A 27,128-nucleotide genomic window follows, 5' to 3' on the forward strand; every position below is an offset into this window, starting at 1 on the left:
AGTTTTCTGTGTATGCTAGTTATTTCTAGATGCCTCACAAATCACTTGTAATATGACTTTGTAGCACTTTACAGTTTCTGAAAGTATTTCAATTTAGTGCATAATTAATCTAATTAGGGCTTGGTTTGGATGTTATTAAATTTAGATATATTTGAATTATATATTTTTGGGGTATGGGGTAGGGATCTTTCTTTTCTCAGTTCTTGTTTTCGGGTAAAGACAAAAATTAAATAGCTATTTTGTATTTTGTGATGGGGGGGGGGGGGGCAAAGTATAACAAAATTTTTATTAGTATTAGAATTATATCTCTGTTTTTCTGTTAACATTTCAAATGTACACCAAGGAACTGATGGCCATCAAAACTGCACTGGAATGGCTAGCTACGCAAACACACCAAAAAGCTGTAATCCTGTCTGACTCCCTGAGTAGCATCAAATCTAAACAGGCAGATCATAATCCACTAAGTCAGGGACCACAATAAAAAAAAATTAAAAACAGTGGGAGGGAGGTGATCCTTGCATGGATCCCTTCTCATGTCAATATCTTCGGCAACGAGCAGGCCGACAAGCTGGCGAAGGAGGGTTTGTCACTAAATGAAATAGACAATTTAGAATATAGCAGTCAGGAATTTGCAAGCATAGCAAAAGAGAAGATTAAAGATAGGTTGCCAGGCAACGAAACATACGCCCACAGCAGCTTAATCGTCCGATGGTGGTCTACAAGGGTAATGTTACACAATTGGGGGGATATATAATTGCATACCCTCACGAACTCAATTAGCAATCTTATCACAGGGCTAGCAGACAGATCACAGGTGGTCAAAAGATGGCAGTAAACATGATAAGTCTAACAGACAGACAAAGGTCGTTAGGAAGTCATTAATCATCACAGCTATCCCGAGTTACGCAAGATCTTGAATAGTAAAGCAATCTGCACGGGAAGCTTAATCTGTTATTATATAATGACCAGCTGCCAAGGGATCACTATAGGGATAGGGGTTATTATATTTTTCATAGCACGACATGTCAGTAAACACCGTTTGGCCAAACGGTATGAAAAAAGAAAGGACTACCGGGCAAAACAAATGGTGGCAAATAATGCCAATAGTGGATCTACACAAAGCAGGGAAAATTCTAACCCCTCGCCATTATCGGAACCGGAACCTGGAACAGAAGAAGTAGAAGTAAAAGAGGAAGGGCATCAATTGTACCCTTCCCTACAGTTAGCTACGACAGCGAAGTAGCGGTCAAAGAAGACGAATACTCTTTGTACTTCCCTGCAATTAGCAAGTGAAGTAGTGAATAAAGAAGCATACTTCTCCCTACAGTTGGCTTGCAGGATGGTGTTTTGCGCCTTATTCGCGCATCTATCTGCGTGTGTGAACATCAGACCAGAGTGCCTCATAATATGTGAATAATTAGAATAGTGTGTGTTCGTGGTTCCAGAGTGCAAAGTAGTTTGTGTTCGTGATTCCAGACTCCACCATATATGTGAATAATTAGAGTAGTTTGTGTTGTGTGATTCCAGGATCTCGTTTGATTTTTTGTTTTTTTGCATCGACCCACGTGTGTGACGGGTGTTGTATATATAACTTTTACGTTCGTGTGTTTATCATTTTCCTTTTGTTTATAGACAATTTTGGATATTATGACATTTTACAAATGCATATATAACTTTTAAATTTGTGTGTTTCATTTACATTTCCTTTGTTTCTTTTTAAACATTTTTGTATACATTTTACAAATGTTTATCTTCTTTTCTTTTTCTATTTTTTAGTTCCATTTTATTCATATTGTAATTAATATTGTAAACAGTTTTAAAAAGTTATGCAAAATAACTTTTCTTTGGCAATGTGAGGAATGTTACACAATTGGGGGGATATATAATTGCATACCCTCACGAACTCAATTAGCAATCTTATCACAGGGCTAGCAGACAGATCACAGGTGGTCAAAAGATGGCAGTAAACATGATAAGTCTAACAGACAGACAAAGGTCGTTAGGAAGTCATTAATCATCACAGCTATCCCGAGTTACGCAAGATCTTGAATAGTAAAGCAATCTGCACGGGAAGCTTAATCTGTTATTATATAATGACCAGCTGCCAATCCCGGTCATAATATAATCCGAAATATAATACCTGGAATTAGTTGATTGGCCAATAACTATATGTCCGTCCAGGTTATTAACCCTCCCCGACCGGATACTGACCAATCAGGTTACGGTGCATGGGTGTGGTATCGAGACTGCAAGGCTGGACATAGATTCGGCCCAGTAATTAAAAGATCAGACAAACCGTTTGAGAAGCAGTCGAGGCCAGAGAGCCGAGCTGGGAACAAGACGGCAACCAGACGAAAAACCCGGTCTATATAAGTAATGTAGTAGAACTGTTGTATATGTGAAAAAGAAGAAATAAAACCATTGTTTGAAGTTATACCAGTGTTGTCATCAAAGAACCCGATTTAAGAACCAATACTGTCACAGTTGTCACATATTTATTCTTTTGTAGGTAATTAGGGGAATTTAATAGACAATTTCATACATATGACATTATAATTTTCGTCGTTTGAGGGTTCACAAGGTTCTAAAAACTAAAACAAGGGCCGTAACTCTGGAAGTAATCTACAGAAATAGTTGAAATTCGACAAGCGTTTTCGTTTTACTAATTCAAATAATGCATATAAATTTCATACAGATCGGATGACAACTTTTGTCGCTCGAACGTTCACAAGGTTCAACAAAGTAAAACAAAGGCCATAACTCTAGAAGTAATTGACGGATATTGCTGACATTCAATAGGCTTCTTTATTTCACTAATTTAAATGATGCATATGAATTTCATACAGATTAGGTGATAACTTTTGTCGTTCAAGCGTTCACAAGATTCAACAAAGTGAAACAAGGGCCATAACTCTAGATGTAATTAACGGAAATTTGTTGAAACTCAATAGGCTTGTTCGTTTTACTAATTTAAATGATACATATAAATTTCATTCAGATCGGATAATAACTTTTGTCGCTAGAGCATTCAAAATATTAATTTCAAACAGATCGGATGATAACTGTTGTCATTAGAGCGTTCACAAGATTCAAAAAGTGAAACAAGGGCCAGAACTCTACATGTAATGAACAAAAATTGCTGAAATTCAATAGGATTCTTTGTTTTACTGATTTCAATGATGCATATAAATTTCATATAGATCGGTTGATAATTTTTGTCGTTAAAGCGTTCACAAGGTGCAAAAAAGTGAAACAAGGGCCATAACTCCAGAAGAAATTAACGGAAGTTCGTGAAATTAAATAGGCTTCTTCATCTCACTAATGCAAACAACATATATCAATTTCAAAACAATCAGATGCTAAATGTACTCTGTAGAGTGTTCACAAGAAATTGTGGACGACGGCAATATACGACCACATTTCCATGTGGGCGTATAAAAATGCATGGAAATCCCGTCTAAACAAGAATGCACCCATCGCTATCAAATAGATAGCAATCGTGTAGACAAGGTTTACATTAATCATCCTTCAATCATAATATGCAAACTCATCACGAGGCTTAAAACAATAGATTACACCTATATACCAATCAAATGGCCGTGTGGACATCTTGCAACCACTTCACATCTACTAATCGACTGCAATCAACTTAAGAAAGAACGCCAATCAATGATGGAAGAACACTCTGTCTCAATTCTCCCCTTTCTCTACCGCCAGACGATAGATACTGGACATCTCAGCTTGTCTGGGATTTCATTGAGGAAATAGGTATGACAAACACATATAATGATAAAACTAATCAATTAAAATAAACTCGTGGGGCTGAGCGCTAAAAGATTCCCAAGAGGACCTACGCCAACCGCCCTACACTACTAATAAAACTTTAACAAAACAAATAAAATGATATCCGTAAGCTAGGTAGTACGCAACATGTCTCCTACAGAGAAGCGTAACCCATCTGGCAACCAAACTAATTAATTAAAAACACAGAGCAGGGCGGGACGCAAAAAGGTCCCCACGAGGGAAACGTTCCGCCCTGCACAAACCAATTAAATTAACCTAAGCAGGGTGGTGCGCAATAATGTCCCCAAAAGAGGGTAACGCAAACAACCTTGCACCCCATATTATTATATTATATCAAATATATACTTAAATAACGATTGATTGTACATCCATGTAATTTCTTATAATGTTGTATTGTACTTACAAATGAAATTGAAATAAAGTTTTTTTTTTTAACTATTTACGATTAAGAATGCCATATTGAATTTATTACTTTAATTTACTTTACCCTATTTTATTTTTATTTTTACTTTTACTTTACCATTTTTTTATTTCTTTTTCCTAATTAGTTTATTATTAGTTTCTAATGGAAGAATGGACCAGGCCATACACTCACCAACAAGCCGCAAGGAAGAGTTGCACCGTCCTGCCATTCAACCGGACAAATCGACCAGACCGACGAAAACGACCCAAATATATATATATATATATATATATATACCGTGTCTAAATGTTCGTCCAAATTCATATCTGCTTTGTCAAATGTCCGTATTGCGTGCATGTCTGTAAATGTTTGTGCTCGTCTAAATGTTTGTCCATATTCATGTCTGTTTTGTCACAAATTCGTCTGTTTATCAATGTCTACTGGCACTTCGTTATTCTTTGCATCTGTTATCTCATGTCTCGTCCTGTTATCTATTGTCTTCTGTACGTATATATAAAAACCTAATTATCCTTTTTTCCACTAATCACATTGTAAATATTTCACTATGTATATATAACATGTAATTGTCTGCGATATCACCTCGGTGGAAGCGGACGTTAAATAAAGCTATTTCACACACATATAGTGTCGTGAATATCCTTGTTCTGGCTTATAGTGTGCCAGGTTTCCGTATATGTTAATAAGTCACGTGATATCCTACATTTGCATATGAAAGTTGATGCTGTACGAAAAATGCTATGTAGAAAGCGTGAAGGACAAATGGGATGTGGCAGAGCGCAAATGTAAAATGTAATGAGAGAAATGTTAAATGTAGACACGTCAAAAAAAAAGCATTTTCCCACAAAACATTTGTCATTTAACACTAAATATTTGACGTTTTACATTTAACTCTTGCCTTAGAGGTATTTTGTCTTCATCTTTATCGGTATTAGGACAAAACATTTGTCATTTAACACTTAACATTTGACGTTTTACATTCAACTCTTGCCTTAGAGGTATTTTGACTTCATCTTTATGGGTATTAGGACATTGTACTTTTTACATATAATCAATGGAAACGAAATTGTCGCAGAGCATTTAATATTGGCAGCGATACCCATCCATAAAACTATTGGAATTTCTAAATAAATATACGAATTCAACAATTAGTAGCCTACAATTAAAAACTGACCTGGTTTGCGTAGACTTTTTTTGCTTTAAATTGGAAGATATTACATTAAATTCTAAAATGTGTAATTTAATTTCTGAGAAACACATTTCCTGAAATGTAAAGCGAAATGAATATTGGCTGCAGTAAGACCATTACTTTCGCGTTATGGTTTAAAAATAAAGTATTTTCGTTTAATACAATTAAAATACATATTTATGGAGTTTTATAATCCTTTCACTGTGTTTGGAATTACCTGTTAAAGCACATTAAGAAACCATCAAACAACGAAAAAGTACTATATACCGAAAAGAAACTAATCTATCCTAGAAAAATGGAAATAAATTTGTATTTTAAATATGTAAATTAACATTTATTTTGGATATTTTCCTAACCCATCTTTTCCACTTTCCTAAATCATCTTTTTAGATTTATTAATCTTGATTTTCATGGTGATGTATTTAAACGGTTTTTAAATTCGGAAAAAGTTGTGACCTCTAGAGAATCGGCAAGCTAAAAATGCGATTTTTCGAACAATCAGGGGCCATAATTCAGGAAGTTAAGTTCGGGTATCCGCGATTATCAAAAGGAAATGAAATGAAATGGGGTTTAACGTCCCACTGTTCTGCTCCTAACCTAGGCTAATGAAGACGGGCGTGCTATGAGGGAAAATTTGCCCGGGCAGCGGCACTATCGCCTACTCTTATATCGAATTCCAACTGCCAAGGGATCTTTTACGTGCACGCCATTGTGTACACGGGACCTCGGTTTTTCGTCCCATCCGGACGACTAGACAGCTGTCCTTGTCAGGCCCTCCATCCTGCATCACTGACAAGGGGAAACCACGCCGGAAAATCTGGATAAACTTTCTCGGCCAATGCAGGGATCGAACACCCGACCTCCAGGCTAGCGAGCCAGCGTCTTACCAACTTAGCCACGTGGTCCCTCTATCAAAAGGAACCAAGATCTAAGTGTGTAATGGCGATATATTCACACGTTTTTTTTTTTAAATCGATAATAATGGTGAGCGACCACAAGCTAAAAACACGATTTTTCGTACGATCAGGGGCCATAATTCAAGAAGTTATGTATGAAAATGGGAAGTACCAAGATATTTTGGTTATGAACATGCATTTCAAGTTTCATCGAAATCAGATGAAAATTGTGATCTCCAGGGGGTCCACAACCCTGGTACACAATATTTTGACACAATATATTTGCGAACGAGGGGCGGCTATTTTGTGCGTCAGTTTCAGTCCGATTTTTACGAAATTCGAACTCAACCATCCTTAGGGTGTAACGGTGATATATTCAAACGGTTTTTTAAATAGATAAAAATTGTGACCTCTATAGGGTTCCACAAGCTAAAAACGCGGTTTTTTTCGTAGAATCAGGGGCCATAATTCAGGAGTTTATGGTCCGGAACCGAGATCAGTGGGTTATAAACATACAAATTTAAGTTTAAACGAAATCAGATAAAAATTGCGACCTCTACAGTGTTCACAAGCTAAAAACGTGATTGTTCGTACAATCAGGGGCGATAATCCACGAGGTTACAGTCCGACACATGCCAATATCGCAAGGAACCGAGATCTTAGGGTGGTAAACCTATATTTCAGGTTTCATTGAAATCGGATAAAAAATTGTGGCCTGTAGAGTGTTCACATGAAATTGTGGACGTATAAAAACGGTGAAAGTATTGTTCGTCTCCAAACAGCAATGTTTACATTGTAGCCGTTTTGATAGCCTCGTTTGTCACGCAATTAGTTTTTCTGCAATTTTCTGCTATGCACTAGTTAATTGGAGCTCTGTTTAAAGAATTTTGAACAGAAATTTACTTTCACTACGGCAGTGTTGAGTGGGATTAGGTCTAATAAAACGAAACACTGTGTGTAGAATGCACAAACGTGTGGTATTGGTGTGTACATGAACTACGGCTACAACTAAAGCAACGGTACTACGCGGCATTGATGTGTACAGGAACTACGACTATAACTAAAGTATCAAGAACAAGTGATATTGCTGTGTACAGGAACTACGACCACAGCTAACGCTTCAGTAACACGTGGTATTGATGTGTATAGGAACTAAAGCAGCAGTAACACACAACTACATCAGAAGTAAGACGTGGCATTGTTGTGTACATGAACTTAAGGAGAAATCAGTGTTAATAATGATTTCGTCAAAGTACAAAAAACTTTAAAACACAAAACTGGATATCTTCCATTAATCAGTATTTGTGTGTAGTATTTTAAATACGTGTTAGGAATGATTTGTTTCAAAATAAAAAAAAAACAATTTAAGTACTCACCTTCAGATATACGAAATATTTATCAGGATTATGTTTACGTGAAACCATAATGGATTCTTTAACTTTTTGCTAACAACAAACTGAGGTCGTTCGTCATTTAGTAAATTATGTTGCCCTTCTTCCATTTGGCACACTTGTCTCCATTTTTTGTTTCATACCCTATGCTATAGCAAAACCCGATGGCGTGAGCCACCAAATGGTGATATTATTGAGCTACTCAGGAATATTAATGTTGCCCCGGATGCGGTGGGGGTAAAGGTAGTTTAATACCTTGTATTGAGGGTATGTACTGAAATATGCATTTAAGGCAGATAGGGCGCGGCCCACCATTGGTGACCATTGCCCTGCTCGGAAGCCCCCGTGGCCGACCTATGGTGTCATTTCACCTACTACTATGCGGGTTAATTCATAAAATTTACCTCCCAGAAGGAATCATATTGGCTTGGTGGGTCCCACGAAACAGTTTGATACACATTTTGTGCCTGTACTAATATTTGCATTTAAGGTAAATTGTGACCTTTGAACTATTCAGAAGTGGTTTAATCCCAACAATTGACTACTCAGAAGGATATATATTTTCATTGAGAATCCTAAGACACACATTGACACAATTTTGGCGGTAATGTTAATAATGCCCCGGGTTGTGTCCCCAAAGTCATATATCTACCAATTCCAGCATTCAAACCTTTTGTACTCGAGATTTTAATTAAGTCTTTGCTAGCTCATGGAATATTACTGTTTTGTTTAATAAATGTATTTTACCTTACATAAATAGTAAACAATGTTAGGTGACCGGAGAAACCAACATGATAGACAAGACAATATATTTAAGATAGTCCATGAGCTACAGGTTTGCCACGATAGTTATAGATTTTTATCCGAAAGCGAAACTTGGTTGGTCACCATTTCAATTCATTAAACAATGCAGATTCTATCGCGTTTACAGGATTTATGGCAAAGCCGTGTAAAACTCTATAGCGGAAGGTCTAGGAAAGCTGCCTATACCCCCCACAACGAAAGGTCGCAGAGCGCTGAAAATCGATCGGGCCCGCCCCTATAATGTTATGAACCAAATCAGGAACAACAGACTGTAGCAATACTACATCAAAAGTCTTACATTTAGGGGGCAAAACAAAACCAGCGGCTGTCAGGCAGGATACGCCCACATTTTGCAAGAGATGGATAGATAACAAGCTAAACAAAGGCGATTTTTCGTACAATCAAGGGCCATAATTCAGAAAGTTACGATCCGATATACGCGAATATCGACAGGAACCAAGATCTTTGGGTTATAAAGATATATTTCAAGTTTCATCAAAATCAGATGACAATTGTGACTTCTAGAGGGTCCACAACCTTAATATATTTACACTATTTGCGTACGAGGGGAGGCTATTTTGTCCGGCAGCTTTGCGTACGAGGGGAGGCTATTTTGTCCGGCAGCTTTGGTCCGATTTTCACGAAATTCTCACGCAGCCGTCATTATTTTGTAACGGTGAAATATTCAAACGTTTTTTTAGTCGGCTAAAAATTGTGACCTCTAGAGGGACCACAAGCTAAAAACGCGATTTTTCGATCAATGAAGGGCCATAATTCAGGAAGTGACCATTTGATATGCACGATTATCACAAAGAACCAAGATCTTTGGGGTTTAAACATGTATTTCAAGTTTCATCAAAATCGGATCAATATTGTGGCCTCTAGAGGGTCCACAACCTTGATATACCATATATACACTTTGCGTACGAGGGGTGGGCATTTTGTCCGGCAGTTTTACTTCGATTTTCACGAAATTCAAACTCCACCATCATTAGCGTGTAACGGTGATATAGTCAAAAGTTGTTTTAAATCGGATAAAAAAATTGTGACTTCGAGAGGGACCACAGGCTAAAAACGAGATTTTTCATACAAACAAGAACCATAATTCAGAAAGTTATGATCCGATATGCGTGCATATTGACAGAAACCAAGACCTTTTGGGTAATAACTATGTATTTCAAATTTCATCAAAATCGGGTCAAAATTGTGGCCTCTAGAGGGTCGACAACCTGAATATACCATATATTTACACTATTTTTGTACGAGAGGCGGCCATTTTGTTCAGCCATCATTAGGGTGTCACGGTGATATTTTCAAACGGTTTTTAAATCGGATAACAATTGTGACCTCTAGAGGGACCACAATCTAAAAACATGATTTTTCGTAAATCAAGGGCCATAATTCAGGAAGTTAAAATCCGATATGCCCGAATATCGAAAGGAACCAAGATCTTTGAGTTATAAACATCAAAATCATATCAAAATTATGACCTCTAGAGGGTCCACAACCTTGATATAGCATATTTTTTAGACTATTTGCGTACGAGGGACGGCCATTTTGTCCGGCAGTTTTGGTCCGATTTTCACGAAATTCGAACTCAAGCGTCATTACAGTTTGACGGTGATATATTCAAATGTTTTTTTTTTTTAAATCGGATAATTATTGTGACCTCTGGAGGGATCATAAGCTAAAAACGTGATTTTTCATACAATCAAGGGCCATAATTCAGGAAGTTACGATCCGATATGCGCAAATATCGAAAGGAACCAAGATCTTTTGGGTTATAAAAATGCATTTCAGGTTTCATCAAAATCAGATAAAACATGTGACCCCTAGAGGTTCCACAAGCTAAAAAACGTGATTTTTGGTACAATCAGGAGCCATAATCCATGGAGTTATGGTCCGATATCGACAGCAACCGAGATCTTTGGGAGATAGACCTATATTTCAAGTTTCGTCAAAATCGGATAAAAATTGTGACCTGTAGAGTGTCCGCAAACAAATTGTGGACGGACAGGGGCGACGACAATATACGTCCACATGAAAATGTGGGTGTATAAAAAGGCGAAATGAGTTAAAAACAAATCAAAAGACAAAGAAATTATATTTTTATGTATTTGAAATTAAAACACAGTTTTAAAAAAATTCAAGCATAATACAATTATTCTAAAATGTGAAATGGAAAAAGTAATTAAGCGAATGTGCAAAAGCAACAATACCCATGTTATGTAGTCAGCACTGTTTCAATTGACAGTAAAACTAACGCAGGTAATCTATTCTGTTGTATGTATTTAAGCTGACCACCGGGTTGTAGAATCATGGACCTTATAATACATTATAGGTCCATGGTAGAATTAAGGTGGTATTGTATGTGTTCCAGCTGACCGACCAAAAGGATCGTTCCGTTACTTCGCGTAAGATGGGTGTTGGTTCTCATAAGAAATGAACCCAGAAAGTTCTAACAAGGACATGTGATTTACAAAAGTTGTTTTAAACAAATGAGGTTCGAACTATTAAAAGATGGTTGGGGCGGGGGCGTTCATTTGCCCCCAACCCCCTTCAAACTTAGCTTTTAATGGATTCTGTCCGGTTGAGCGGCGTCTCGTCTTATTCACTGTGCAGTTATAAAATCGTACGAAACTATTGCTCGAAAACTAAATGAGAGCTGTATTATCACCATATGTATAGATCTGTGTTCAGACTGTTATAAAATGTTTAATCAGAAATTCTATTCTATTTAGACTTTATTTATAAACGCAAGTTGGGTTTCTTCAAGTAAAACAGCGGCAATGTGTCAAACACAGTCTCCTTTCAAATACAAAATAACGGCACACATTTTCTAGCAACCTAAACTCCTTAATTGAGAAGTAACATATGAGTAAGTAATGATCTATTACGTACACGATAATAAAAGATGTACTGTTGATCCTAGCCTAGATAACCTGATCTAATACGTCACATCCGCTCAAAGTCACGGTTATAAAGTCTTAAGTTAGACTAATCATAATAATTGTCAGAATAGTAGTCTGGTTCATAATAATAATTTCCATCATAGCTGTCATCAGAATTGTATCCACCATAAATGGGAAAAGCACTGGATGCCATCAATGCAAACATTAGTCCATCAATATTATCGGTCCTGTCGTCGTCATCTTTATCGTTTATTGCAAGAGTAAAGTATTTCTCTGGTATCAAGTCTTTCAAGACGACATAATCTTGTAGATATTTTGGTAAACCAACTTGAGATATTTTACTGCTGATTCCTGATCCGATACAATTTCTGATTTCTCTTCTACATCTTGACTTTAAACTTCTGGATTTACAGAAACCACGGAATTCATCAAGTTGTTTATCTTTAGATTCTCCCAGATTATATGTGGAACGCGAAAAACCAGTATTTAAAACTGATAACAAAATAATGGTCTCTATTTCACTCTTCGGTGCACCACTTTCAAAAAGAATTTTAGAAAGCATCAAGACATCGGGAAATTGAAATTTATCTTTGACCTTTGAAAGATCCAAACCTTCGAGAGAACAATTTTCTGTAACAAGATACCATATGAGATCTTCATTGTTTCTTTCCAGTAACCATTGGAATAACGTTTTTCCATCCTCTCCTGGGGTATCAAGAGAGACGTGACATTTATTTATCAAAAGTAATTTTAGACTGTTTATCCATTTCCGACCCCTACCACGACCAACCATTATTGCATGTATTGCTGATCTTCCATGTGTATCAGTTTTATTAACATCAGCTCCAGCTTGTAGTAAACATTCTAAAATAGTACTATTACAGTTTCGTGCTGCAGTCATCAAAGCAGTCCTTCCATTGTTATCACGCTGATTAATATCAGCTCCAGCCTTCATCAAACTTTCGAAAATCGATCGATTGTTTACATTCATAAGTGGTGTTACTCCAATATTGTCACCGTGATTAACATCTGCTCCAGCTTTCAGTAAACTATTTACAATCTTTTCGTTGTTCATTTTGACGGCAACCGCCAATGCTGTATTTCCATTATTATCAACATGGTTTACAGATGCATCAAATGTCAACAAATTTTCACATAGAATTTCTTTTTGTTTTTCAACCGCCACCATCAACGCCGTTTGGCCATTGTTATCACAAATATTATAGTCGGCACTCTTCTGTAATAGAAGTGATAAAATAGTTTCATCCTTGTTGTCAATAGCAAACATCAACGCCGTCTTACCACCCTGGTCTTGTAGGTTGATATTACAGCCAGCTCTGAGCAGTTCTTTTACCATAGCTCTAGGTTTTCTTTCTGCTGCCACCATCAAAGATGTTTTACCATATAAATCTGTGGCATTCAGGGTACTCTCTGCTTCACTTCTCAAATTTGAATATTTAAGTAAATCATCTAAATTCAGTGAAACATTTAAGAGTGCCACAAGGTGTATCGCATTTCTACCAGATCCATCCCTCGGTTTCAGATCGGCACCAGCTTTTAGCAAAATATTTGCCATAACAGTATCATGATTCGTAACTGCTATTATCAATGGGGTTTGATGTCGACTCGTATCGCAGTGGTCTATATCGGCACCAGCTTTCAATAAATCTTCGGTAATAGACCTTTCTCCATTACGTACTGCCATGGTCAAGGCGGTTCGTCCATCGACGTCACTAAGATTCACGTTCATTCCATTCTGTAGTAACAACGTTTGTATTATTTTCTCCTTGTCGTGATAATAAGTATGATGTATCGAACCTTCTATAGCTTTGTGCAACGCTGTTTCTCCTCGTAGATTTTGGTGATTTATATCACAGTCTTTTGTCGTCAGCAATTTCACTAATTCTAATTTGACTTTTTCGGAAGCAAGAGCGAGGGGATTATCCCCATTTCCGCCAACCGTATTGACATTGATGCCGTGTTCAATAAGCATCGAAGCCGATTCATAATCTTCAGCATTTATTGCTGTGCACAACAGCTTATTACATTTATGTATATCAGCCCCAGCATCTATCATTATCTTAACAGTATCTGCTGAACTAGATCGACCTTTCTGATGGTAGTAAAAACGCAAATACTCTAATACAAAACATCCTTTGTTATCCTTAGCATTCACAAATGCACCGTGGTCAATAAGTTGTTTGACTAAAACTTGGTTATCAGTTTGTATGCATTCCATTAAAGGTGTAACACCGTTTTTATCAGGGGTGTTAACATCACACTCAGCTTGAATCAGTATTTCAGAGATCGTTTTCCGTCGTCGTCGTATTGACGTCATTAATACAGATTCGTCGCCTACTTTAATATTGACATCACAACCTGATTTAATTAATGACTTCACCATCTCTTCATTTTCTTTACAAACTGCTAAATACAGCGGAGTTTTATTGGATAAGTTCAGTTTGTTTATATCAACCCCTTTCGTTATTAATAGCTGAACACATTCATCGTACGAATCTGACATATGGCCACTTTCTGCAAGACAATGAAAAAGAGTACCTTGATGGCTTCCAATATTAATTTCTGCTCCTCTTTCTGCCAAATATATTACCGTTGTCACCATACCCCTTTCAGCAGCCAGTTGGATGGGCGTTTTCCCATCAATATCTTCTAGATTAACATCCGCCCCTGACTCCACCAATAATTGTACACAATCAAGAACTCTCTCCGGCTTCCTTTCATCAAAACCATATTCCCACAACCATTCCTTACCACTTATACAATAATGTAGGGCAGAATATTGACGATGTGTTTTCTGTTGATTTATTGTATTTATTAATTCGCTGATCAACAAAATCTTCAAACTTTCAATATTTAGATGTTGGCAACATAACATTAATAACATTTCCTCTTGTTCGGGGTTTTGATCTGGATATTTGAGTTCAAGAAGATATTTTAACACCTCGACGCTATTGTTTAGGACACACTCAGTGAGGGCACTCCAGTTGTATCTTGATGTTGAATGTGCAAAATACAGAGGTGTTCCTTTGGATTGGAGAAATTTAACACCCTCAATGAAATCAGATTTTATTGCCGCCTCTATCAGTTTTATATTGGTATCAACATCTACAAAGTTGTTAGAAATTCTGACTGACGGCAGCAACAATTCCACCATAGGCAGACATCTGTTCTTAAGAGCAGCCTCACAGAGTTCTACCCATATCCAATTTGGCAAACGGTCGTGCCCCCATTCCACATACTCCTGAAGAATTCTTTCTACCTCAACTGTATCATTTGTGTTTACAGCCTCTCTTAACCTGAAATAATAATCAATGTTAAAAATAGGTTGTCATGCAACGAAACACCAACACAAGAGACCGTTCTAAAAAATGAAAGAGGGCGATCAACGTTAGAACTGATGTGCACATTCCTATTAAATTCTCAAAACACAGAATACCAGTCATCAATACGTATGGTTTCACAGACGAATTTTAATATTTGATAAGCACACAGTATTTTAATACTATGCATAGTTTATGTTGTCAATATGTTGTGCAAATCGGGCTTCTAAAAATCTGAAATCTATACACTGAAAAAACACTTGTGTTGGATCTCAACACAAGTACTTGTGTTAAAACTAATCTACACAAGTTATGTGTTGTTTTGCATTGCATTAACACAAACTTGTGTCGATTTAGAAAATCTTGTGTGTTTTTTCATATCATTAACACAAGTAATGTGTACCTTCCACGATTTGTTTTCTTTTTAAAAAAAAAACTCCATACAAAGTCTGAATTCGGGAGTCGTCAAGTTTTAAGAAAAGTAATAAAGGGCTTAATTCACATCTCGAAAATCACATGCTGTTCTTCACTGGAAGGGAGTGAGTACCAATTAATCAGACAATTGCCAGACAGACTTGAATGTTAATTGGTGTTAAGTTGTCTGTATAGTTAAAATGTCTGTCTTTTTTTATTGACCCAATAAACTGATAGATCAAATGAATATATAGTGTACATGTGATTTTCAGCACCCTGGTGTTTTCGAAAATTGATTCAATGTGCAATGAACAAAAAAATGAGTAAAACTCTTAATAATGTAATTGGTTGATGTAGGCCTAATCGAAATTGGACAGTATTGGTTAACTGAAAAGTAACCAATCAAATTTAATTGATCATCCACGTGTATCTCATAATCGACTTATTGATATAATGGTTCTCCAAGTTATCTATACTTTTTGTCTGCGATATCACTTCGGTGGAAGCGGACGTAAAATACAACTAACTAAGAAGAAGTATCTATACTTTAGTCATTGCGACAAATTCTTTCTTTGATATTATATCAGCGACATTCAGTTAGATGTAGTGAAGTTAGCATCAACAGAGTGCTTTAGCCGTGATATTTTTAAAAAAATTATAATGATCACATAGAATACTAGACCGCAGGTTTGTAAATTTTTACAAAAAATAAAACCTTGTATTTAATTTAGCATGTATATATTGCTTCTATGTATATAATAATTCGTTGCGTTTAAAACAGTCAGATTTAGAACCACTGCCACTGACTGCACCGGAAGTCTATTTATATAATGGCGCCACAATGAAAATTGTTTTGATGTGTTCTAAAAGTGTTCCGCTAATTCAGCAATCTAATGAATCTGTCTTAATTTTTCTGAAATCGTGCTTAATTATTATTAGCTAATCGGCGCTAAACCATTGTTCAAATACTTATAATTTCAAGAAACCCCCGACTAGCACCAGCAGGTAAGAATCTGTTTTGATTTTATAGTAATATACCCGGTTGCAATTATTGGCCGCCATCTTTGATTTTTATAGACGTTCGGGCAAAAGGAGAAATGTATATCCAGACATGGACTATAGCTAGATACTAACTTTTGTGTTAGTTGTTTAGTTGAAATGTAATCTTATTTCTGTAAAAGAAAAAAACAACAACAAACAAATCAGCCTCTTTTTTATATCAATGTCATCAATGTGTAGGCCTAATATTAGACTTTCAATGATTCAGAAGTTTCTCTACAGTTTCGTTATTTTTTTTTCCAGTCATTGATGTTAGCATGTACTACACAAAGAAAAACAGGTAACAGAATTTCATTTCCTTTAATATATTTTTTTAATAATGGCCAATAATTGTTATTGTATGTAACATGAAAAGTATTTATCTCTGTAGAGAGAGGGCGAGTAAATGGGGTTTAAAGTTCACTAAATTCATTTGACACAAACTATGCCATTCATTTCCTTGTATTAAATTGGTCGAATCAAGTAGGTCCATGCCATATATATGTCCTAGAATCAAGTAGGACAGGTAGTCTTCTTCCGTTTCCGCCCTTTTCCTGAACACTGTCTCATTCTATTGCCATCTGTGTATGTTGTGTTATATTAATACTGCATAAACCTAGAGATGTTGTTAGTGTTTTTCGGATAGATCATTTATACTTACTGGCGCTAGGTAATTTCGAGGCAAATATTGTTCAATTTTATTTGAATGAATTGCTTGCGCGTACCGTAGGAGTGTATTAGAAACAGTGTTCACGCAGGTTCGAGAACGGCTGAAGAACATGAAAACACTTTCATGAGTCTCGAACATGAGAGAACGGTATCCATGGTAACAAGATGAATTAAATTTATACAATCTGTTACGATAACTTGTTTGGTATTGACTTCGCTATTACTGTGTGAACCATCGTAAATTTTAAACGGATTTCTTCGATTATGAACAAACTACTTAACTTTGGTTATTATAAACTTACCTGTGTGTTTGTAATGAACCCCCATTCGATAAAATCCATTGCACAACTAATTATCACAATGAGGAGAACAAGTTCTCTCTTGAAAAATTTGAAAATTTACTTGTAATTTCGACAGAGTCGATGTCAACAATGTCTTCGTGACGTATTGGTCGAAATACCTGTTGCAGGGGTTGGTTAACATTGAAAGATAGTTTGACAGCGCGATCATTTTGATCGTATATGGGTTTGGGCGACGAAAAATATCAATTGAAGGCAATTACATAGGAGATTTATATGGAAACCATTGATCGCCAGTCTATCAAATTTTCTTTACAATTAAAATATCACTGATTGCACGGATACTCGTAAAAATAAAGTCATGTATAAACTATAAATATCCTATCTTCTTTATGTTATAAATAATTTAACAAGGATCATGAAGCTTACCTCCGAATTCTCTGAGTGTATTTTTAATTTTATACGCATTCTTTCGATCGAATAATAACCGCTTCAGTAACATATATAATGGTATATAATGCTACTAAGCCCGTATGACCCCGTAAGAAGCGGAACATTCATTCTCGATTCGACAGTTTTGACCGAAGTGTGATAAAGCCCGTAAAACGAATGTATAGTTGTGTTTGTGCGGCATGCGTGTTCAAAAGTAAATAATCCCAACCGAGTCGCTAATCAAATAATTAGAACAAAATATTTCAAAAAGTAAAGCTATAAAATTTGCAGAGATTTTACTAGAATGTAAAAGACGGTAACTAAATACAGGAATGCGGGTAGTTATGTGTGCGAACGCTCAAACTCAATGGCAATTGTCGTAGGTATCCAGACCACTCAGACCAAAGACTACTCGGACTAAGACCAGTCGGACCAAAACAAGACCAGTCGGACCAATTAAATTATATTATAAGGCTAGACAATATGCTATTTATTTATTATTAAATCACAATACAAAGAAGCAAATTATTCTTATACGGAATTCTTATATTTAGAGTTGTTTAGTTCAATTTTGTGTACGGAAAATAAATCAACGATTAGTTTTAAAATAAATTAATAATGGTGCCAAAAAAAATATCAATCTAATTTTTCTTATTTACTCTTGCAATGAGACTCGGTATGTCCAGACTTTTGACAGTTTCTACATATACATGTATACTGTTCTTGTCTGATAGCCTAATTTTACTTTTTCCACATTCGCGGTATCACCAGTGGTTTCATTCCGTTCTACCCCACTAACCCCTGGGTTACTATATACATGTATGTGGGGGGGGGGGGAGACACGTTTTCAAGTTATCCGCCTTTGATGCGTTAATATAAACAGCACATAATAATACGAAGACCGGACGTTTATATGCCCCTTTTTAAACGTGACTACAAGTGTGGTTCTCGATATTTTGCGATTTGGAATACAATTAGCAATTTATTCAAATAACACTTTATTATTGGTTCGAGTAGTCATATTAAAATAAACACAATTATCAATTTTTTAAAATAACACTTTATTATTGGTTCGAGTAATCATATTAAAACAAACGCAATTATCAATTTATTAAAACAACACTTTATTATTGGTCCGAGTCGTCTTTCTGTTGGGTCCGAATAGTCTTTTTGTGTGGTCCGAGTAGTCTATTTGTTTGGGCTGAGTGGTCTATCAGTTGGTCCGACTGGTCTTGAACCGAGTGGTCATGGATTCTTGTCGTAATTGTACTTGAATTTCCTATGCTGTCACCCCTAATACGAAATGATATCTTCCACAGAGTGACGTAACCATCTTCCGCAGAGTGACGTAACCATCTTCCATATTGGTATTTTTCTCTGGGAAAAGTTTGTGATATTTCAATTTTTCAAGAGAGAACTTGTTTTCATCGTTGTGATAATTAGTTGTGCAATGGATTTTATCGAACGGGAGTTCATTACAAACACACAGGTAAGTTTATAATAACCAAAGTTAAGTAGTTTGTTCATAATCGAAGAAATCCGTTTAAAATTTACCAAGACTGAGACAGTAAGCATAATTTTGATAAATTATGACTCCATTTTACTCCTTTTCAATTCTTTGGATGACGTTTACATCACCTTTTGATACGCCCACATGGAAATGTGGTCGCATATTGTCATCGCCCTCGTCCGTAGGTTTGTCCGTCGTCTACAGACCTGATTATTTTGAAATTGATATGTTGTTTATTTTAATGAGATGAATCCTATTTAATTTCAATAATTTCCGTTTCTTCTGGAGTTATGGCCCTTGTTTCACTTTGTGAAATTCATTTGCATCTTTTAAATTAGTGAAACGAAGACGTCTATTAAATTTATGCGATTTCCGTGAATTATGTCTAGAGTTGTGGCCCTTGTTTCACTTTTTCGAAACTTGTGAACGCGCGAACAACAAAATTATCATCCGATTTGTATGAAATTTGTATGCATTATTTAAATTAGTAAAACACAAAACAAAAAAATCTGTCAAATTTCAACAATTAAGGCCCTTGTTTCAGTTTGTAGAACCTTTGTAAACCCACAAACATCGAAAATTATAATCTTGTATGAAATTTTCTTGTAAATGCCCACATTACCTACTAAAGAATGAATACGCGACAATCCCTGTTGACTGCGCAAACGATTAAACTGCTATGGGCATATGTTTCGTTGCCTGGCAACCTAACTTACTTGATGTTATACTGGCCACATACTACATCCAATTTTCGAACGGTATTAAACTTTTAAATTAACAAGCCAACAGTGAGGCTGATGTCCCCCGCCGAAATAGGAAAATAATTAGAGGACACATATAAATTTATCACAAATTATCTTTTACAAAGTATTGAACAATCAAACAGTATATCTTTACTTATAGTCTAACAATCAAAGTAGGAGAGTTATTGTTTACCAAAGTCTCGACCAATCAAATTGCGTATCGCTCTGCTTACCCTGAGCAGAAAATGCTCATTATCAAACTTAGTCAAGGTATTACTGTAATGAAACTATACACCAAGTTTCATCAATCTCACTTAATTAGAACTAAAATTATCGTGTCCCAAAGCATCAACCAATCAAATTGCTTATCTCTGCTTACCCTAAGCGGAAAATGCTCATCTTCGAACTCCATCAAGGCATTGACCTAATCAACACATACACCAAGTTTGAACATTCTAGCTCAATTAGGAAGAGAGTTATCGTGCCCCAAAGTATCAACCAATCAAATTGCTTATCTCTGCTTACCCTAAGCGGAAAATGCTCATCTTCGAACTCCATCAAGGCATTGACCTAATAAACACATACACCAAGTTTGAACATTCTAGCTCAATTAAAAGTTATCGTGTCCCAAAGCATCAACCAATCAAATTGCTTATCTCTGCTTACCCTAAGCGGAAAATGCTCATCTTCGAACTCCATCAAGGCATTGACCTAATCAACACATACACCAAGTTTGAACATTCTAGCCCAATTAGGAAGAGAGTTATCGTGTCCCAAAGCATCAACCAATCAAATTGCTTATCTCTGCTTACCCTAAGCGGAAAATGCTCATCTTCGAACTCCATCAAGGCATTGACCTAATAAACACATACACCAAGTTTGAACATTCTAGCTCAATTAGGAAGAGAGTTATTGTGTCCCAAAAAGTGTGACGGACAGACAGACGGACGAACCCATTTTAATAGTCCCCTGCTTTCTTCGAAAGGCGGGGGACAATAAATGCACCCATGATGCTGTTTTCTCAGCAGTTATCGATGCGTCGACCATGTTTGTTCTCCCTCACACCAGCTATGAGGTAGTGTGGGATTTGAGAACGGGAACGTGTTCGTGAACGCATTCCAGACTGCTTAAGTCCGACAAGAACCCATTCTCCGTCCGTTCTCTGCACCGGAACACTGTTTCGAATACACCCTAGGGGTATTTAGCAAAGGGAGGAAACCGGAGGACCCGGAGAAAACCCACAAGGCTGGACAGGCGACCCTATTCCTAGTCACATTCAAGTGGGGAATCACATAATAATGGCCTATTTCAAATAAGATATTTGCATATAAAGAAAGTAGGCCTACAGCCTCTTTTCAAATGTGATATTTGCATATAAAGAAAGTACAAACTTAAATCGTCAGTGCTGGATAAACTAGCCAAAGGATTCGGCTGAATCAATTGGCGCTAAACTTCACCTAGTTTATCCTCTGACATACGCCTGAATCAAACATGTTTGATATATTTGGCCGAATTGTATTTGAGTGGTGTGTCCGTTTTGCCGAAGCATTCATCTGATTTTAGAATTCATTAGCCAATCACCACTCATTCATATCGAGTGGGTATCACAAACTAGCAGTCGAACTGTGACACGGGTGCTACAGCCAACAAATTCCAACTACCATACTATCGGCTTAAATGCACGCCAATGGGACCTCAGGTTTTTTTAGATATCACACAGTTTGTATATGGTAAGGTATCTTAAACAGTTTATTACATGTCACATATTCATATTTTTCAGTTTCAATATTAGATGCCATAGCAAATCAAAGATCATATAATAGAATAAGTCAAAAAACCCAAATATGGAAAAAGAAAGAGCTGAAGAAATGGTGATTTGAGCACCTATGCTTTCTCATAGGTGTATTTGGAGGGTGAGTGTTCAATTCTAATAGAAAAGATTGTTGTTATGGTATTTTAGAATCTCACCATAATGTGTTTGGCACAATATAGCCCGGTTGGAGCTGATGTGACATAAACCTCCATTTCATTTTATTGTTTTGAAATTTAAAATTCAGTTTAGTATAGTAAATTTGTACACGTACATGTATGTGCACAAACAGAATCTTACTTATGTCCAGATACATGTAGATATGACTGTCTCATCTGTGGTGGACCACGGTGGCCAAGTGGGTTAGACACTGGCTCGCATATTTTAAGGTCGCAGGTTTTCAGTAAGACAATGCAGTACAGAGGACTGGGCCAATGAAGTTGGGCATATGCCATACAGTGTGCTACGAGAGAAATTTTGCCTGGTACCGTGACCTTAAGGCCTTCTCTTGTATCAAATTCAAACTGCCAGGGGATCTTTTACATGCACGCCAATGTGTACACGGGACCACGTTTTTTTGTTCAATCTGAATGACTAGACAGCTGTCCTTGTCAGGCCCTCCGTCCTGCATCACTAACAAGAGGAAACCACGCCGGAAAATCTGGGTGAACTTTCTCGGCCAATGCAGGGATCGAACAACCGACCTCCAGGCTAGCGAGCCAGCGTCTTACCCACTTAGCCACCATGACGATTAGACAGAGAATCCATGCTGAAAAATCCAAATAAGCTTTCTCGGTCAACACTGGGAGCGAACCCGCAACCTCCCGGGTAGCAAGCCAGTGCCTTACACACTAAGCCACATGGCTCTCTTCTAATTACTGTGACAGTCCAGTCACATGACAAACAAGGGTTATTAAAACAGATTTTCACGGCTTGGGTAAGATATTCGGGATTCAAATGGTTTTAGATATCACACAGTTTGTATATGGTAAGGTATCTTAAACAGTTAATTACATGTCACATATTCCAATTTTTCAGTTTCCATATTAGATGCCATAGCAAATCAAAGATCATATAATAAAATAAGTCAAAAAACCCAAATATGGGAAAAGAAAGAGCTGAAGAAATGGTGATTTGAGCACCTATGATTTCTCATAGGTGTTTTTTGAGGGTGAGTATTCAATTCTAATAGAAAAGATTGTTGTTGTGGTATTTTGGAATCTCACCATAATGTGTTTGGCACAATATAGCCCGGTTGGAGCTGATGTGACATAAACCTCGATTTCATTTTAATATTTTGAAAATTAAAATTCAGTTTAGTATAGTAAAACCGTGAACGTACATGTATGTGCACAGACAGAATCTTACTTATGTCCAGATACATGTAGATATGACCATCTCATCTGTGTGGACCCACGGTGACCAAGTGGGTTAGACACTGGTTCGCATATTTTAAGGTCGCGGGTTTGCAGTAAGACAATGCAGAACGGAGGGCCTTACAAGGACAGCTGTCTAGTCGTTCAGATTGAACAAAAAAAGGTGGTCCCGTGTACACATTCGCGTGCACGTAAAAGAGCCCCTGGCCGTTAGAATTTGATACAAGAGTAGGCCTTAGGGTCACGGTACCCGGCAAAATTTCTCTCATAGCACACTGTATGGCATATGCCCAACCTCATTAGCCCAGTCGGAGCTGAACAGTAGGACGCCGAACCCCATTTCATTTTTTTCATTTTGTCTCATCTGTGACAAAGCAAACCAACACATTACCATACAATGTAATTAAATTAAAACTTTCATCTTTTAACTGTCGAGTCGATTTAAGTCAACTAATACATAGTATGTTTTTTTTCTCAGTTAACTACATCAGAAAGATCAAGACAGTTGGAAATGGCTATTCATATTATGGAAACTTTTTCTCACAGAGCTTGATAATCAGGTAAAATGTAAGTACCATACATATTTGTATTTTTTATCATCAACTAGTTCTCTACACTTGCTTGGTAATCTAGTTATTCTTCTTGGGGCAATGCCTAGGACTCTCCTATTCAAGTCGTGGCATTCTTGATTTTTGACAATCACATCCATTGATTTTCTTCAAGTTGTGATAGACCCTATGTGTATTTTTACAGTAAATAGCAGTATAAAAATGATGGACAATATTTTACTTTTCAAATACATTTTAATAGGTAATATCCAATTTGTTGTCGATGGAAATAAAATATAATAATCTGCCTGGGTCTGTTACTGGACAAGACACAATAAGTGTTACCCAAAGATGAAACAAAATAGAGACTCAGTCTTGATGTGGCAAAATAAATTGTTTATTTAAACATTGTGAACCATAAATAGTAAGAAAGTATTCTTATTGCCTACTTTTTATTTTTTAGGCTGGAAGATTATTTGATGTATGATAACAACAAGAGATCCCAAGCACCAATATATTTTATAATTCTGGAAAAGAATGCATTTGACCCAATTTTTGAATATTTATTTTTTGTTTTTACTGTTAAATATTCTTCCCAAACACAATTAGATTTTAATTCTCTACAGAAATTTATGTATAATATAGAATGTAAAGTGACATATTAATCACTTAGAATTTGGTCGGAAATTATAAAGTATTTAATAGGCATAATCTAGAAACCAAATGTAGATCAAATATACCCAGAATTACAAAAAACCTTGACCTACATTAAGGTGACTTTCCCTTGCTTATGAAATGAAATAGGGTTTAAGATCCTACTTTTCTGTGTTATTATGGTGATTCTGCCCTACAACCTACTCTTATATCAAATATTTCAACTGTCAAGGGTTGTTTAAAGGGAACCCAGGAGGGCCGAATGGTTAACAAACGCACATTGGATCAGAAGGTCTGTCATTGAGTCAGATAATTCAATTGTCAAGGGTTCTTTAAAGTAAACGCAGTGGGGGTAGTTTCAATTCCGGGCTTATACCCAATTATCCCTTGCCATGTCCTACACTACTAACGTGTGGGAACTATGTCAGAAAATCCAGTTGAAATTTCTCGGCCAATGCCTTATACTCACTGAACCACAGTGACTCCTCCTTGCTTTTGACTAGTGATTATTTATATATATTTTGTACATATTATTTAATGTTTGCGATTTTTTCTGATATTTTTTTATTTTTCAATCCTGTAATCTTGATGCTTTGCTCCTTTTATGTACAAAATATTCATTTTGTTTGTTGTTTTTTTTAATGAGGAAAAGGTTCTACATCATTTTATTACTCCTGCAAAATAGTTCATTTTTCTTTTGTTAGTTTTCTGTGTATGCTAGTTATTTCCAGATGCCTCACAAATCACTTGTAATATGACTTTGTAGCACTTTTCAGTTTCTGAAAGTATTTCAATTTAGTGCATAATTAATCTAATGAGGTCTTGGTTTGGATGTTATTAAATTTAGATATATTTGAATTATATATTTTTGGGGTATGGGGTAGGGATCTTTCTTTTCTCAGTTCTTGTTTTCGGGTTAAGAAAAAATTAAATAGCTATTTTGTATTTTGTGATGTGGTGTGGGGAGGGGAGGGGGGGGGGGGGCAAAGTATAACAAAAACTTTATTAGTATTAGAATTATATCTCTGTTTTTTCTGTTAACATTTCAAATGATGTCTATTTAGTTTTGATTTGGTGGTGTTAATTTATTTTTCCTATCATTTTATAAATAAATAAATAATTTAACAAATAAAATTATTACCTCATTTATCAAACTTTACAGGTTAAACAGAGCAAAAGGGGTGGGGGCTGCATGGGAAAGATTGCTAAATTGAGGGAAAATGAAACACAAGTTTTTGTTGGTGGTTATACACAAGTTTTTATGAAACCACACAAGTTTCAGAAATTTCAACACAAGTTTCAGAAATTTCAACACAAGTTTCAACACAAGTATTGTGTAGAATTTCACACAAGTTTCAACACAGGTTTGTGTTGTTTGGTAAATTTTAACACAAGTCTTGTGTTGTTTCAACACAAGTTTGTGTTGTTAAATAGAGACACCTAACTTGTGTTGAAAACAACACAAGTTTGTGTTGTTTCAACACAAGTTTTTTTTCAGTGTATATATATCGGATTTGAATAACTAAGATTGGAATAAGAGTTAAAAAAATTAATGGTGAAATACGGGGTCGACTCCACAAAATAATAAACCGAATCTTAGTCGAGGGAAGTCTGACATTAAATAGCATATCATGACCGTATGATCATACATGGTACCAATTATATATATATATCACGTGATAGGATAATCTTATGCTAATGATAATTCGACCCAGCTCACAAAATATTCAGACGCTGTCACCCACGAATGAATGTTAAGAGGTTTGTTAGGTTGAAATCTAGGGCGGAAATTTCATGTTTACGGGTCTCTACTTCCAGTTTGTGTATCTCAAGTTTTCCATGAATAACCTCATACATGTACGTGCTTTTCAGCAAGACGTTGCCACATGCTCCATCTGTGGTAGAAAGTGTTCTATCCAACGAAAATTAAGGACAAAGTTAGGGCCGGTCTAAGAGACGAAGACTAACATTAAAGTCAATGTGGAAATCAATGGTGATCTATGGCCAAATAGAATGTACCGCCATAGCAATTTTGCGATCATAGATTATATTCGTGTTACAAGCCAATCACTTGACCACAAAACGGCTCTGTTTCAGAGATATTAGCATTATTATTTAATGTGTATGTTGTGTTAATAGCATTATTATTTAATGTGTTGTGTCATTTTATGTATGGCCGAGGCTTAGAGCAGTTCACATGTTTACATTATATGTATACAGAATAATCGAATGGTACAATCGGTATGTGTATAATAGAATATTCTTAGTGATACAATTGGTACATGTATAACATTATTGACCAACTTACTGTTCTTTGTATCTCTGTGATTTACGCAAAGAATCTTCTGGTTCACACCCACTCATTGTGACAAGTTAAACTGGGGACAGTGCAAATACCATGTTGAATTGGTTACAGCAAATCTTGTTTAGACATACCAGTAGTCTCGTATAACCAGCAACAGTAACCTTGAAGGATTTCATATGTCTGTTTGATCAGGGCAAAATTCTATTCATAGCCATACTATGTAATTCAATTTCTAGGAAACAATATTCTTAGAAAGTAAAGTGAAAATGAAAGTACAATATTGACTGGAGTAAGACCACTAAATATTCACCCTACATTCATCAACATTAATTTTATATGACATAGATGGACCCTGGTCATTTTATATCACCATTAGCTGATTTTTGTTTTTGTTTATATATCAAGCTAAATACATCTATGGAGTGTTTATAAAACTTTGACCCCTACCCCCATACACACACACACAGAGCCGCCCACACAGACGCACACACACACAAACATTAAACTAAAATTAACATCAGTTCAAAATGGAAAACATATGCAATAATAAAAAAAAAGTATTTTTATAATGC

General features: G+C 36.2%; 1 protein-coding gene and 1 long non-coding RNA gene across 2 annotated transcripts; one reads left to right on the plus strand and one right to left on the minus strand.

Moving 5' to 3' along the window:
• Nucleotides 1-10,596: 10,596 nt before the first annotated feature.
• Nucleotides 10,597-26,735, minus strand: LOC126812484 (putative ankyrin repeat protein RF_0381). The gene is made up of 2 exons (XM_056098535.1): nt 26,560-26,735; nt 10,597-14,734 (listed from the first exon to the last, which is right to left on the minus strand). Exons 1-2 carry the CDS (start codon nt 26,613-26,615, stop codon nt 11,503-11,505), a joined length of 3,288 nt encoding a protein of 1,095 aa, XP_055954510.1. The 5' UTR covers nt 26,616-26,735; the 3' UTR covers nt 10,597-11,502.
• On the plus strand, nt 18,964-24,482 carry LOC126810390 (uncharacterized). The gene is made up of 5 exons (XR_007675203.2): nt 18,964-19,099; nt 21,644-21,776; nt 22,712-22,844; nt 23,528-23,616; nt 24,061-24,482. It is a non-coding gene; the product is annotated as an uncharacterized LOC126810390 (long non-coding RNA).
• Nucleotides 26,736-27,128: the final 393 nt, after the last annotated feature.

This window comes from Patella vulgata, chromosome 2, assembly GCF_932274485.2.
Source record: "Patella vulgata chromosome 2, xgPatVulg1.2, whole genome shotgun sequence".
NCBI classification, from domain to species: Eukaryota; Metazoa; Mollusca; class Gastropoda; family Patellidae; genus Patella; species Patella vulgata.

What these genes read in the sequence shown, in the direction of transcription:
- LOC126812484 (XM_056098535.1), bottom strand. Translation starts at nt 26,615, where the DNA reads ATGAGTGGGTGTGAACCAGAAGATTCTTTGCGTAAATCACAGAGATAC. An exon ending in TCACAGAGATACAAAGAACA is followed by an intron (nt 14,735 to 26,559) that starts GTAAGTTGGTCA and finishes TTATTATTTCAG; the next exon opens with GTTAAGAGAGGCTGTAAACA.